Genomic DNA, 15,480 nt, shown 5'->3' with positions numbered 1-15,480 from the left:
TCCTTCGTACTTGAAGAATAAGGCACTGGCTAGTACTGGTGGGACTTCGTACCCGAGAAATAGGGCGCAAGGTAGTAGTGGCGGGTTGACGAAGATAGCGAGGTCGCTGGCCGCGGATGCATTGAACCGTGATGGACCGCAACCTTGGCGGCTTTGGGAGATTGAAAGCGATCATATGCGGACAAAATAAGAGGTGGATATATACAAATTGTGACTTTCGTAATAAATTGTAATCCTTATTCTAGTGCAAATGGATAGTTTAGTCTCTCGGAAATTTACGATAAGACGCGATAATTTTTAAATATATATGGGTCATATGTATTGTTCTCTGACTAAATAATTTTTAATAACCTTCAGTTAACAATTTAGAATGATTTTCTTAGTTATGTGAGACAGGGAGGAGTATCAGGCAAAGAGTTACATACATGTCCGAAATTGTAGGTTGAAAAAAAAACAAAAAATTGCAAATAACATCAGCTAGCACCAAACAGAAATGTAAATCGTAGCAGTAAACGGCATCACCTAAGCAAATTGCAACAGCGCGGCCACCAGCTCAAAAAGGACCGAATAGATAAGGACCATTGACCTTCTCCTGTGCGGCTCAAGATCAGAGAAATTCCAGTATCGAGCGTTGTTGGAAGTGCAGGCCAAGAGGCCGCGTTGGATCCAGTCGCATGGAGCTGGCGACCTCCTGCGGGACTGACGGAGCTGAGAGGAGAGCGACACAGGGGAACATATCCCGTCCGCGAGCGAGGCTGCCTCGACCTCCCTCCGCTTGTAGCGCTCCACGCCGCTGCGCCTCACCGTTCCCGGATGTCCCTGCTCGGAGATGTGCAGGATTGGGCAATTTCGACGCCGTCGGGCGGGGCTCCATCGCTCGCCATGATTTTCTGGGATCTCTCCTCCGAGGCTTTTTCCCAATTTCGTCGGATTGATTCCGTCCTTATGCCACCAACGTGCAATTTCTTCTATTCTGCTTCTTTAATTTCCTCCTTCCCGAATTATGCGGATCGTGATCCTTTCTCCTTCGTTTAATTCGCTCCTTTAATCGGGCCCCCAGCAGCGTTCGATTCATGCGTTCCATCTTTGCTGATACTTGTTCCAAATCCGCTCGTTACAATCCAGAAAATTTATGCATATAAACCGGTGGAACTCATTGTACGCGAGCGAGGTGGGATTAAAATGCCCGCGCGTTGCGGCGGATATAAATAGTACTAATTTGGTACTTATGTTTATGGCAAAGGATTATTATTACTTATCATCCATCTCCAACATCTCTCAAGACATAAATTTGCATGCGCGTATTCAAGCCATAAACATTTTAAACTTAGAAACCTAGCATGTACCATATACCACAATCCAAATCTGTACAATTTGAAAACAATGGAACCAAGCAGGGTAGCAAAATCAGGAGAACCAAGGACGATATATGGCACATACTTGGCTATTTAGCAAAAGAGCACTCCTGGAACAATCGAGCTGACACCTTGCTGATTCTGAAGAAAGCACAAAATTATGTCAACATAAAGTATGAGATATGACTATATGAAAGCATAGATTCACATTGTTTTGCATTGTAAACTGTCTTATGTAATGATCGCCACTACTCTTATCTGCAAAAGATTAACAGTGGCTCATTTCCCATGTCCATATGGAACATCCATACTCTTTCTCTTGTGGACCAACCTGAAATCACTTGATACTTCAAATTAGAAACGCTAAAAACAAAGCAAGTAAATGTCCTTTCATAAAATCTTCCTCGGGTATTGCAGTTTACCATAACATGGGCGACAGTAGTGCAGTATCAGTTGACCAGGCTCATATTTGACAAGCAAATGAACTCCTCGACCGACCGCCTATTGTTCCCGAGTGAATGAACAAACCTGTTAAAAGTAAGACTTTCCAGTTGCCTCTCCACACCATCTATTTGGCCTTTCAGTTCTGGTGGCATGAAACTTTGGTCATTGTATCGCTGACAAAGCATCAATTAATCCCAAAATGTTCCGAAATTTTCATGATCTAATTAAGCAGCGCGTTCAGAAGAATAAGAAGATGACGCCCCTCTCCTCTTCGCAATCAATGAACCCATCACTGAATTAAGAGACACACTGAATGCATAAGAGTAACATCTCCACAGATTGAATATATATGTTTGCTGAATTGGACATGAAAATAACCTCCACGCAACATGAATTGGAGTCGAAACAACTACAGAATCCGTGCATATATAAGTCAGAATAAAACAACACACCCTTTTGGTTTCATCCATATCCGCTTTGTTTCCCCCACCATTGCTCACATTATCTGAAGCATGGTGTTCAATGGTTCAGATCCAATTTCTCTTGTCTGCAAGTGAGTAGCAATTCCGAAAATAATCAGAAGAAGCATCATATTAAAAAGGAGTATCTGAAGACTCTTTGTGTTCTACCACCGCCGGCTGCTCGCCTCGAATAGAGCACTTTTGTGACTCGTGCTCGCGTTCGCATCGGCCCTGGTAGGGTGATGGAGGAAGCCGTCACCTCCATCGAGATCAAGAAGATCTGCTCGGTGAGAGGCAGTGCGAGGAGGAGACGGAGTACGGTGGTGTCGTGCGGTTGCTAACGGTACCCCTCTTCACATCTAAACATGGTTAAATTGACAATCACACTGTAGAACTACTACAGCTTTTTGGCAAACATTGTGGGTATGTTCTGAGAATCTCTAGAGACTGTTGATTATGCCTGGCGTTCACATCTCTCGAGGGATTCCAATCCTTGAAGTCTTTTGAGTCAATGGCAACATTTGACTGTCAGCAACTTGTGCTTTATTTTTTGAGTATGATTCATGCCATCCTAAGTCTGCACAGAATAAGATGTTGATACTCTCACGCATCTTTAGTTCTGAAGGCAAGCCGGCACTGACTGGTTTAGTTAGCGATGGCTGAACTTGTAGAGGCTCTCGGACAGTTACCAGGTGAGTTAATAGGTTGCCCCAATCGCTTAGATGCAGAGATAATCCAGACACTAGCGCCCCGACTTGATGATGCTAGGTTTTGCAGGAGTAAGCTGATAGGGGGTGTGGCAGTGGACAGTGGCCGGTAGCGCGGCGATTCCACTGTGCACGCTATCTAGTGTGCATATTTCACCGTTGACTTTTTTCTACAAGATTTGTGTTGTGATGTTTCATCATGCTTCGTCACTTTTTGAAAAACTGGACTAATTGACATATAATAAAACTCAAAACCTCTCATAAGCTCCACTACTCAACTTCCCCTGATTTTCCTTCTTCTAAATTTGTACACATGGTGCCTTCTAAATTCTTTGCAGATATCTTCATCTATTTTAAGTACGTTTAGCTTTATCTCTTTGGTCTATTTGCATTGATACATTTTTCTTTTGTGAACACAAAGTCCTAAAGTTCATTAAAATGTTAGCTCTTCAAATAGTATGCTATTAACAGACAAAAATATTTTAATACTTTATAAGGTCTTGTAAGCTTGTAAAGTAACATATCTTAGAAGACATCTAATGCAATCACCTGGTCTGTTGGGTTGTCATGCCTGATCCCGGTAAGTTCTTGTAATGTTCTCCTTCTGTAAAACATTTGATCTTCCATTGTGCCTTGAGTACTTTTATCTATCTCCATCATTTTGGGTAGAATTTCTTCCGTCGAATGACTACAAAAAGGAAGAACTATTTCAATTAATAAATGATGATATGTTATGATATCTTATTCAAAAACTAACTACTAACTCTGTTTCACACCTGTGAAGTTGTTCCGTTGTGGATGATGCGTGTTGTTGTCGAGATCCTTCGAAGAACGAACCTAATAGGTGAGGGGCAAAGATCGTCCAACCCACGTGGAAACCTAAGACTCGGAGAAGCAGATAAGAGAGAAGACTCAAAACTCGCAATGGTAAGAGGAGAAAGAATATAGATAAGGAGAAAAATCAGAGCTAATCAGATCTAACCAACGAATTTTAGAAAATAGTTTTTGACACTAGACACAACGTCTGTTGGCAGTGCTATGTTTTTTCTTCCCTCTCCATCGAATCATCTCCCGAAATCCCTCCTTGCAAGTGAACAACGTACTAAAAATCTGTAGATTCCCAATTACAACACTTTAGTTATCCCCATCTACTATAGAAGAGAATCTACCTGTAATACATGGAAAAAATATATCGCCATACATCCGGGACACTCTGCTGCAATCGTCCTATGCGAAATGACCAACGAGATAACAGGCCATATTTATGCGTTTCCCAGATCGGGGGAATTCCCCATTGGAGCTGGCCGATCTCTGCTCCTCGACTTCTTCCTCCGTCCGCCAGAGCGCCAGTATGGCCGGTCGAGCTTGGTCCGGCCAGCAGTGGCACCTCCCCCAAAGTCACGCCCGTCGGGATTTATTCGTCCAATCTTTCTGAATAATAGAGCTCCTTCCTTGCAGCAGGTTGATATGCACTGGTTCCATCCGAGTCCCTGGTTATAAAAGCTGGATAAGGTAGAAAGAGCGCTGAGCATCACAGTGGCCACTGCCATGACCAGTTGCATGGATCAATCTGCACCTCCCCATGGATCAATCTCACATGACCACACTGGCCATCATACGCCTAACCAATACAACAGCAACTTGCTGCACTGGAGTGGAGGCAGTGGCATACCGGCGACGATGCAGGAAATTTCATGGAGAGCACTCACGTCGCGATGGGAGTACCAAGGGCAGGGAGGAGAAGGCGGCGGGCGAGGCTGGTGCGTGCGGCGGGCGGGTGGAGTCTGATGAGAGAAAAAGCATCGAACCGTTTTTTCACTTTTCGGTGGCATTATGTATAAAATGTATTTTAGTGGGAGGGCAAAACGGTCCAAATAAAAGTTGGACGAAAAATCTGGCAGAAACCTTAGCTCCTTTATTATTAGGTATAGATAGGACAATACCGGTGCGATGCGGCGGAAGAGAGAAAACATGCATGCGATGTTAGATGAGAAGAATGATAGCCGATCTTGCCAAGGTCTTCCAAGCAAATTTTGATCATTATAGTCCACTCTCCTTCCCTCTACTCCCTGGCCGTTCATGTCACCATCTCTCGAGAATAGACTATGTAGCGCGTGTAGCATGCTAGATTACAAGGCATAAGCTAGGTGCTTATCCAAAAAAATAATATTCAAAACCTTTCCCTGGCTAATTCCAAGAGCCGAAGCCAGATTACACGCGCTAATTAGGTGTTTTGGACCGATAAGCAAGCATGATCAATCAGCATCAGGTAAGAGAGAGGGCTCCTTGTGTGAGTGTGTGTGGGGTCCATTGAATCTATTGTATGACTTGTTGGTTATTGGGCTTTATTTATAAAATCGGGCTAAGGCTTTATGTTCAAAAAGAGAGAGGGCTCCTTGAAGACCGGCTCAATGAAGTGGCCCGCTCCGCTCCACGTACGCCGCGAAGTAGCATCCGCTCATATTCAGAGCAGAAAACACTTGAGGGAATTGCTGAAAATAAACTCGAACCAGAAGATGAGGGGCATCACTCACCAGCTCGAAGACGCTCCGGTGGTACTCCAAGTGCCGGACCTAGGCGGCCTTGGAGTGCACGCCGACGATGGGTTGTCTTCGTTCTGTTCGCCGGACAGTTTATCCGCTCGTCATCGTGAGCCTCGGTGACTGGAATCGTCCACCATCCCACCCTCCATCTCACCCGGTGCCTCCATGGACCACACTCCATCCAGGGCCTGGCTCCATCAAATCAGTGCCCGCACACCCGCTGCCTCCTTTGTCCTCTCTCCCAGTCTCGCACACGAACACGGCCCCTTGCGCCTTCCCTCCTCGTTTACCTTGTGTGGTGACCTGCTCTGCCGCCTGTCGCGGCCCCGCTTTCTTTTGCGCCATCGTGCATCGCTGGCCGAGATGCCACCAAGCGCCTACTTTTTCGACCCAGCGCTGGCCACCGCCCCATCTTCCACCAAGCGTCCGCCACCGACAATAAACGCCTCCAGCAACGCCGGGACAAAATTTCCTTCTGGCGCAGGGAAGCCGTGGCCCTCCCTCCCCTTTCCTGAATTCCCCGTGAGTTACCCAGCGTCTTCATGTCTCTCTTTCTCTCACTGAAGCGGTAAAAAAATTCAGCAGAGGGCAAAGCGGCAATAGCAGATTGCAGCAATGCATGGCAACACCCAAAAATTCAGAGCACTATCCCATGGAACTGGCTGGCTCCAAAGCCTCCTCAGTTCCCCTGTGCACGCGGCCACGCCTGAAGGCTCCTTTGATCTCTATTTTGATCGATTATCTCGTGCGTGCAGCAATCTGTTTATTAAGCCGCGAACCTCCTCGTATTAATTCGCTCGTCTGATCGATCCCCTACCTTTTATTCCTTTTCCTTCCATATGCCACAAGCGTGCAATCCTCATCCTTTAAATCCGCTACCATCCAATATAATGAGATGAGTGATCTGTTTATTAAGTCGCGAATCTCCTCGGATTAATTCGCTTTCCTCTCGTCTGATCGATCCCCTACCTTCTATTCCTCCCAACTTTAATTCCTTTTCCTTCCTTATGCCACCAGCGTGCAATCCTCATCCTTCAAATCCGCTGCCATCCAATATAATGAGATGAGCCTCATCCTAAGCTCTGTCACAACCCAGAAAATTTAGGCATATATAGCGGTACAACTACATATACGGGAGCGAGGTGGGACTATCGACAGAACATAACTATGCGTTAACGTGTTGTCCTAAGCTCTGTCACAACCCAGAAAATTTAGGCATATATAGCGGTACAACTACATATACGGGAGCGAGGTGGGACTATCGACAGAACATAACTATGCGTTAACGTGTTGATCTATACCGATAATCTGTTTCGTGCTCGTGAATCGCCCCATCGGTTCTTTGCTTGTTATTGGGCCGTTCGGCCGCAGGCCCATTTAAAGCTATGCCGCGATTGCCCAGCTCGTGCGAGGATTCGGCTGACCAGCGACGGAAATACAATCGTCCAGGAAAAAGTTTCATGTTCGTTTAAGCGGTGGCAGCTGCTGTAATTTCCACAGAAAAGTAGGGGTAATAAAAAAACGGACGAAAATTTTGGGGAGAAACCTTACTTTCTTTATTAGTAGGTAAAGACTAGCACAAATACCCGTGCGTTGCAGCGGGAGAGAGGAACAATTATAACCACACATGTTCGGAAAGAATAACCGTGATGATGAATCAAGAGCATCTAACAGATTTGGAACTTCCCTTTTACCCCTTTGCCCAAGGAAAAAAAACAACAACTTTGGAACTTCACTAAACATGTCTAAACATCCTTTGCCATTGAACTTGGTATAATTTATGCACTATAAAAGCTGAAAAATATGACTCAATAATATGTATCATTTTTACACCTAAACCTGAATATATGCATCACACAACTCAACATCTTATTCACGCATACCCGAACTTGTATTGCTTCAAGGATAAGAAGATTTGTCCATCAAATCTATGAAAACAATATCCTATATGTACACGAGTTGATGTACTTCGTCAGGTTCGATTTAATTTGCCTTTCACATCTTCGTCATGCACCCAATACCTATATTTAAACAACCCAGTTGGAAAGAAGCTAGCGTAGGTGTGATCAGGCTACTTGCACACTGACTGTTTTTGACTAACTAATTAAGCAAAACTATTTATAAGATTAATTAGAAAAAATAAACTTAGCACAAAGTAAGAGAATAGATAGACAGACACATGGATTGAGCTACTGAGGATTGCAATTTGCATGGTCGTCATATTCAGCCGGACTAACGTGACCTTTTGCCTTTGAGCTGGGCTATTCCAAGCATGGTCCAATCATATTCTCGTATTAGACAAGCTCACACATACACCTTCCCCTCCATTAAATTAATGAGGAGGTCCCTCTCCCAATTCCGCTCGTATTAGAGCATGTACAACGGGAGCGCTTACGCGCAGACGCTAGGAATAAGCGCCCCGCACTGGAAGGATTAAGCGCTTAGCAGATAATCCAATTTCTTGATCTTTATTTTAATTACTTAAGCGTCTCTCTAAGAGTCTAGCATTGTACATGCCCTTAGGCAACCTCTTTTAATTATTACCACGGTCCCTCTGCCGTTTAATCTCTCCTCTCAGGTAGACCATCCTTTCCGATTATGTTTAAATTTCCAAGCCCACTATTCTTTCCGTTCGGCTGAGACTCTGAAGCACACGATTCCTTTCCGTTACACTGCGATAGACAAGTCGCTTGTTGATGGGGATTCACAGACGTATATAAACAGGTGAGGCTTGTTGTAAATAAGCAAGGTGGGACTAAACGTAACCGTAAAATAAAGTTACTACAAAAAGAAGCGGCCAACAGGCCCAACCGAGCTAGCTCAGAACAAGCCCCAGCTAGCAATTGCCGATCGGCCCAACAAGCCGCACACGCACGCATGCGTCCATGGGCGACGTGACCTGCTGCCAGCGCGACCAACACAAGGGATCGTTTTTTATGTTTTGCGGTGGCAGCAGCCCGTAATATGCATTGAAAAGTAGGGGTAATAAAAAAACGGACGAAAAAATTGGGGAGAAACCTTACTTCCTTTATTAGTAGGTACTAGCAAAAGTGCCCGTGCGTTGCACCGGGATTAAAAAATTGTTGTTGGCCATGCATAATTGATGATGTGCGTGAAGCATTGCCGCCAATGCAACGAGATCATGCTCCGCAGCTACTCTTCGCGAGCGTAATGTTTTTGAAGGATTCATCAATTGGTCACCAAGGTTATTGTAGTAGTAATTAGGATTGAAGAGATCAACTGTACTACTGGAGAATTTATTGTTACTCTTGTTAATATGGTTGCTCAAATACCATATCACATTAATAATGAGGTATCTAGACGTTCATTTATAACAATTAGTTTATTGGCCTTACATTGACTATCGGTAAAAACAGATCAATTAACCGAATAATTTTGTGTCCGGCCTGAAGCTCCGCCTAGTTGGGATGGAGTGGGCTGCACCATGTGACCCCTTCCTCGGGGAACCAACTTAAAAATGTCTCGAAGGTTACACAAGCTGAACTCAAACCTGCCTTGGAGCTCGCGGGCATTTTTAATCGAACTCGAGCATCTTCTTAAAGCTCGGCTCGGGGAGACTCCAAGTTTTAGAATGGACTAAAGATCCACTTATAAAAAGGGACGGCTCCGCCTACATGTGAAGATCTTTCAAGCTAAAATAATGGGTAGCCATGAGAGATCTCGATCGGCGACTCTGATACCATGATATCATTGGTCGAAGAATTCCTTGCCTCGCGGGACACCTAAGGAGACCTACCTGCCACCCTTGTGCATGCAAACCTAACAAGAGATTGCCCTTTGTTCAGCCAAAAAAAGGGGGTGTTTGTTTTACCATGGTACTCAACGGGCACCCCCTCCCCCCCCCCCCCCACACACACACTAATTTATCCGTGCACATCTCTATTTGTTTGATTTCTTAAAAGAAAATAGCTCAACGAAATCCGCAATTTAAACCAGATTAATTCAAAATTAAATACATACATATTTTAAATTTGAATTCAAGTTTTTATGTACATATGCTTATACAAATGCAAAAAAAAATACATAACTTCTCCTATTTATATGCACAAAAATTACACAAATTTGTCACGTATATGAAATCTTCTATCCGCTCAGTTTCGTGTAGCAACAAGACTAACTAATTACACACACTATTCCTATGTTCCATTCGCATTAGTTAGCTCTGCCCATCTCAATTTTAGTATGTCCGCATTGGACCAACTCAGCTCAGATTGTGGCATCGGGCTCCGCTACAGCTCAACGCCGAACCAGCGTGAGACCATAGTCCAGATCGTTAGGAGGAAAACCATGCGTGGGCAGGAGCACCAACCTGGAGTGCTTGTAGAGCAGAAGCCCGAGACCACCCCTTCCTCCCCTCCACATCAAGGTTGTCGGAGCACGACCTACTCCAGTTCGGCATGCTCTGCCGAAAGCAACATTGTGAAAGATTTGTGTTTTGCGGGACTTCCGTCCGGCAGCAACGGGGAACCAGAGGCTGGGCGTTCCTCTCATCTGAGAGACCCTACTTTTCATTCCTCCCTCCTTCAATTTGTTTTCCTTCCTCGTGCCATCAGATGTGTCTCGATCCTAAGCTCTGTCACGACCAGGAAAACTTACACATATAAACCGGTGGGACTCCGTACACGTGAGCGAGGTGGGACTATCGATAGAGAATATCCATGCGTTGAGAGCCATATGAAGAATTCGTTCCGTGTTCCTGAATCTTCCGTTCCGTTTTTTTGTTTAATTGCGTTGTCCGGCCACCGGCCCACATAGAGCGATGCTAGCGATTGCCTAGCTTCTGCCGGCCCACATAGAGCGATGCGCGATTGCCCAGCTCGCGAGAGCGTTCTATCGACCAGCAACCAGAATACAGTACAATTTTGGCGAAAACGTTTGACGTTCGTTTAAGCGGTGGCAAAGCGAGTAAATTTGACTGATAGATAAGGGTAATAGTAAAACGGACGAAAAATCTGGGGAGAAACCTTCCTTCCTTTATTAGTAGGTACTAGCACAAAACCCGTGCGTTGCTACGGTCCACGTTAAGTTAAATGGTGTCCGTTTGTGAAAATCCTTACACCGAGGATGGAGCATTTGATTGACTTGTCTAACATGTATTAGGAAAAAAAATCACAAAACATTAGTGTCAAACGTGTAATAGTGTGCTTGGGAGTTTTGTTTTAGTTTTTCAGGAGCAAACAATGCATACCTTTTGTAGATGCAACAAATAGGGAATGAGCTACATAGCTAGCAAGCAGACTGGTTGATCGATCACGTGGACATGCACACGTATTGGCTCTGGTGACTTGTTTCTTGCCGAAGAAATAACACACAAGACAAAACCATGCACGCCGTGCCCCGCCCTCCACGCCGGCAGAGGCCTCGACTAAGTCACCATTGATGAAGTTAGTGGAGAAAGATCTGCAGCTTGTCGCCGAGGTGCTTGCGAAGACATCTCGGCATGACGGGCTTAGGCACCGTGCCCGGGCGCCAGTGACTTCCTGGCTTCCACACACGCAAATCCTCCTCCTCTGGAGAGGACCTCCACAATGGTCTCCCGGCACCGGCCGACAAGTCGTTCTCTGCAGATTGATCAGGTTCTCCTTCCGAATCTGCTTCCGTCGTTTTTTTCTTTATATATGCTCGATCGAGTCCCAACCCCGCATCATCGGGTGGCCCTCCCAGTCCATCAGCAAATGATTTGCTCCCACAAACGCACCTTTTACATGGATTACTTTTGGCCAAACAATCGTGATGCTTGTTATTTTCAACACAACTCCTCCATGAATAAACAAGCAGGGCAGTGGAGCGATTTCCCTGGCCAGGAGAATACCGTCCTTGGTTAATGATCGAGCATCTTCTAAGGCTTGCTCGAAGCCTGGTACCCGAACCTGATGAAGCGCCGGCAGCACGGCGACTCGGCGATCCTGATCAGAGCCTTCAAGATGATGCGATTGATGAGGCCCTCATCCGACGGATGTGGTGTGCTAGTGTACATGTGCGGCTGTGTGCGTGGCCGGCTGTGGTGAAGGCAGATCTGACAGAGTCGAACCGTGGCAAAGGAAACCCGCGGCCTGGCCGTCGCTGCACTCGCGAAGGTAGGATGTCGCGTGCGGGCGCTGGACGTTCGCGTCGAGGGAGCGGCGGCGGAACCAGAAGTCAAGACAGATAGCCGCGAGAGGATCTCAGATTCCCGGTGGCTAGTAGGCTAGGAGATAGATAAAGATATAGATTCACTTCTGTTTTCACCGTACCGAGTAGAAATAGATTTCGTACATGAACCGGCTCCATCGTTATCCGCGAACGGACGGCATCCGACTCCGACCCTTCTTATTATTGAACCCTTCTTATTAACCCCCGTCGTGGCGAAGCCCAGGCCTCTCGTGGAGAAACCCCCGCTGCCCGCGCGACGCTCGATTCCGCCGCCGGCCCTTCCCCGACGATCCCGACGCACGATTCCGCCGCCCCCCGCGCGACATAGCAGGTTATCCCCGTTTCTTCTCCACACGCTGTTTCTCTCTTCGTGGATTAGCCTGCCAGCAGAGTTTTAGCGACTTAAATTGGTGTGTTATTTTAGTTCTGCTTTGCCTGCTTGGGGGCATACAGCTACGGGTTTGGATCTACTAATTTCACTCAATGTTTGATCTGGGCGTAAGTTTTTGCGCACTAGGGTCGCGTTCCGTTTGATAGGATGTCGTAGGTACCTGAAATTGCGAACTGAAATTATTTGTTCATGTGCAAACGTTAGTGTTGATTGAGGTTATGGAGTTATTGAGTTGAGTTTTCTGGTTAAGAAATGTCACCTCCATATGATGCCCTGTTAGCACACTTGCCTTTCTGTTCCTTGCTCTTTTGTGCTTGACACGGTCCTGATCTGTGCAGAATTCGATGGAATTGGAAGATCTAGTTGTGCCCACAACTACTTTTGAGCCAGTGGATGTGCTAATCAAGCCACTCCCGTCCAGGAAGCCACTCCGGTCCACCAAGCCGCTCCCGCCCACCAAGCCATCTTTGCTTCCATACCTTCAATACAAAGAGGACAAAGAAAAGCGGGACAAGGAGGAACGGGCAGAGATTGAAGCCGCGGAAGAGAAGTGGCACAAAATTATGCAATCAGGAATGGAAGTCCTGAGGAGGACGGGCCAGCTTATCGAAATCGTGTACTGCAAAGTTGATGTGCGCCACTTGGTCAACCGCACGAGTAACTGTGATGAAATCAAGTGGGGAAATGAGTAAGTATTATGCTTGAATATGCAAATGGCGTTTCTGTTATGTCAACATCCAGAGTAAATCATTGATGGTATACCTTTGTGGGGTTTTCCACTCCATTGTCATTCTTTATCAGGGTGCTGTGTGAATAATTTGGGTACTTGCAATTTTTTTTGTTGCAGAATTTATTTCTTGAATGACCTGTTCAACTATTTTTCTTAGCTTAGCCTGATTAGTTACGTTTAAATGTAATTTTCCATTTTTTTTTGTTCTAGGCCTGTTGATAAGGAGATTGTGCTCGAGAGAGAAAATGCCCTCTGGAATGCTGCTATGGAATATCGGAAAGTTCAAAACATGGTGATGAGTTACTTCCTTCATTGATATTTTATCATTTATATTGTTTATAGTTACACTCAGTGCAAAAGTGAGCCTGAAAATAATACCAATTTCATGTTTATATCCAACTGTGTACTGGAATTCTGGAACTGTTCCTGTAGGACAGCATGTTGCCACACGGTATGACACAGCTTAGAATAATGGGGCTTGGAAGCTTCCCTGGCATGCGAATCATGTTCGCGAGACTGTACACCATGCAACTATGTATAGATAAAATAAGCTGGCTAAGGTCTCATGTGTAGCTCCTAAGCTCCTATGCACTTTGCATGTCTAATGCTTGGCAGTAAGTTTTGTTAGATACCTTGTGTTTTTTCTAGATAAGGTATGTCTAGAATGCGGTTTGCTTTAACCTCAACTCAAAATATGCTTTTAGGACCTCTGTCTTGAAACTTCAAATGACATTTAACTGCTTATCTTGTAGTCTCTTACTAATCAATAGTTTCTTTGTTATCAGGCTTCTGAGTATGATTTGATTCCCAGCAATATGACCTTATTTCCTATAATGTCGAAGAAGTCCATGTGGTACCATTGCAATCTTGTGGGCTGTAAGAGAGAATTTCCTTCAAAAGGGGTGCAACAACATTTCTTTCTTGAGGTCAACATGACTCGAGGGAAGACATACAATGTGACGGCATGCATTACACTTGGTATGCCCTTGTTTGTATTCATTGAGTGAAACAATTCGCTGGTCTCTCATGAATGATTCTGATTTACATTTGGTGATTACGCATGACTGATTTGTCTTCAGCTGATGATGACGTTGACAATACATGTAAGGCATGTCCTTCTCATATGGGCATTTTGCATCCATGCAAAGGAGGATTTGCTTTTGGGTGCAAAGAAGGTTAGATAGATTTTTCTGCATTATAACATTATAGTGATGTAGTCTGTCTAATGGTATTGTCATGTAGCAGGTCCATGTAAGGAGGATGTGGGTGCCACACCAGCAAGTTGGATGGACATAGGTGTGCCCTCACCTTCCATATCTGCTTCGTTGCCTACCCTGGGGAATGAAAGCCTAGGACCTGTCGCCAGAAGGTATTATTACAGTTGCATCATTGCTTGAAGTTTTACAATTTGTCTTATTAAATCTTTGATGTGTAGACTATCAGCCTTTCTTGGAGGTGAAACTTCCCAATCTGTCCCACCTACAGTAGCTGGAATAAGCGCTCCTCCCAAATCAGAATCGTTGCCTACTATGCTGAATGGAAGCCCAGACCCTATCACAAAAAAGTATAGTTGCCTTTTATTTCACTCCGTCCATGTTGCATTTCATTTTCATTACTGCATTTCTATTGAACACTTAACAATTCATAGACAACTGGAACTGGCATTGGCTAGAGGTGGAACTTCCAGACCCTTTCCACCTGTGGCATCTGCAAGAAGCGCCCCTCTTGTGGCCAGGCTGAATCAAAGCCCACGGCCTATCACAAAAAGGTATTATTGTATTTTCTTATTTCGTTGCGTGCACATTGCATTTAGTTCTAACAGTTGCATTATTGCATTTCTATTGACCACTTCCCAATCTGTAGACAATTGGAATTGGCGTTGGCATCGGCACTGGCTGGAGGTGGAACTTCGTCAGACAGCACATCTCAAGACAGGCCCCAATGCAATTAGCAAGGAGTACTTTTTGGGAGTTACTTTTTGTGCGTGGGTTTATGCCATTTGTTTCACAGGAAGTTAGTCTGGTCCGTGTTAGTTACTGTTAGGCTACTTTGTTTGAAACTGGTCCAGTTTGTTTGGAACTAGATGATAAAATGTACTGTAAGCTGAAAATGTCACTGGGTGATTCATGCTCTGTCTGGTGGAATTCCTATTCAATTTTGATGTACGGAGTATTATTATTTATGGTCTTAGGCCAAATTATATTGCTGCTTTCCAGGCATCAAGAATAGCTGCTGCAGTGTTGCTTGGATTTTGTACAAGATCGTGTTCATTTTGGTGTATTTGGCTGGCAATCTTTGAGCGTGGGTATTTGCAGCCCGAGCTCCAAAGCGTGACGGTTAGATTCCGACTAAGGCCTTGTTCGGCAGGCAGGGATTAAGGTGTATTGTTCCTAGTGTTTTGGGTGAAAACACGTGCTTCACTCGTGTATCGGCCGGTTTTGATTCTTGACAAAGCATTGATAATCTGTTGCATGGAATGGTCAGGGAACTAGCGCTGCTGCTTCCTTGCATGCCAAGCGCCAGCAACAAAAACGCGTTGCATGCCAGGGGCCAGCGTTGCAGAGCAGAATAGGCATGCGCGACCGCGGTGTGAGCAGCAACAAAAACGCGAGACGGTACGTTTCTAATCCACTCGAACCCGACGAGTTTTCAGGCAAAACACTGGGCTTATCCCGACGAAACCCGGCCTACCGAAC

General features: G+C 45.2%; 1 protein-coding gene across 2 annotated transcripts; it reads left to right on the top strand.

The window, feature by feature from the left end:
• The first annotated feature begins 11,869 nt into the window (after window positions 1-11,869).
• LOC127304718 (uncharacterized) lies at window positions 11,870-14,986 on the top strand. 2 transcript variants are annotated; one of them, XM_051335321.2, is made up of 9 exons: window positions 11,870-11,994; window positions 12,393-12,742; window positions 12,995-13,076; window positions 13,570-13,762; window positions 13,864-13,959; window positions 14,030-14,153; window positions 14,220-14,348; window positions 14,433-14,552; window positions 14,648-14,986. In XM_051335321.2, exons 2-9 carry the CDS (start codon window positions 12,399-12,401, stop codon window positions 14,733-14,735), a joined length of 1,176 nt encoding a protein of 391 aa, XP_051191281.1. In that variant the 5' UTR covers window positions 11,870-11,994; window positions 12,393-12,398; the 3' UTR covers window positions 14,736-14,986. The 2 variants fall into 2 exon arrangements, with proteins under 2 accessions (XP_051191281.1, XP_051191280.1); XM_051335320.2 differs by having other exon boundaries at window positions 14,027-14,153.
• The last annotated feature ends 494 nt before the right edge of the window (window positions 14,987-15,480 follow it).

Source organism: Lolium perenne, chromosome 5 (genome assembly GCF_019359855.2).
Source record: "Lolium perenne isolate Kyuss_39 chromosome 5, Kyuss_2.0, whole genome shotgun sequence".
Taxonomy (NCBI): domain Eukaryota; kingdom Viridiplantae; phylum Streptophyta; class Magnoliopsida; order Poales; family Poaceae; genus Lolium; species Lolium perenne.
Note: the sequence above shows the minus strand (reverse complement) of the source record. Positions and strands in the feature narration are given on the sequence as shown.

Coding starts and splice junctions, on each gene's coding strand:
- LOC127304718 (XM_051335320.2), top strand. CDS start 12,399: ATGGAATTGGAAGATCTAGTTGTGCCCACAACTACTTTTGAGCCAGTG. Junction 13,763..13,863: donor GACGGCATGCATTACACTTG/GTATGCCCTTGT, acceptor ATTTGTCTTCAG/CTGATGATGACGTTGACAAT. Junction 13,960..14,026: donor TGCTTTTGGGTGCAAAGAAG/GTTAGATAGATT, acceptor ATTGTCATGTAG/CAGGTCCATGTAAGGAGGAT.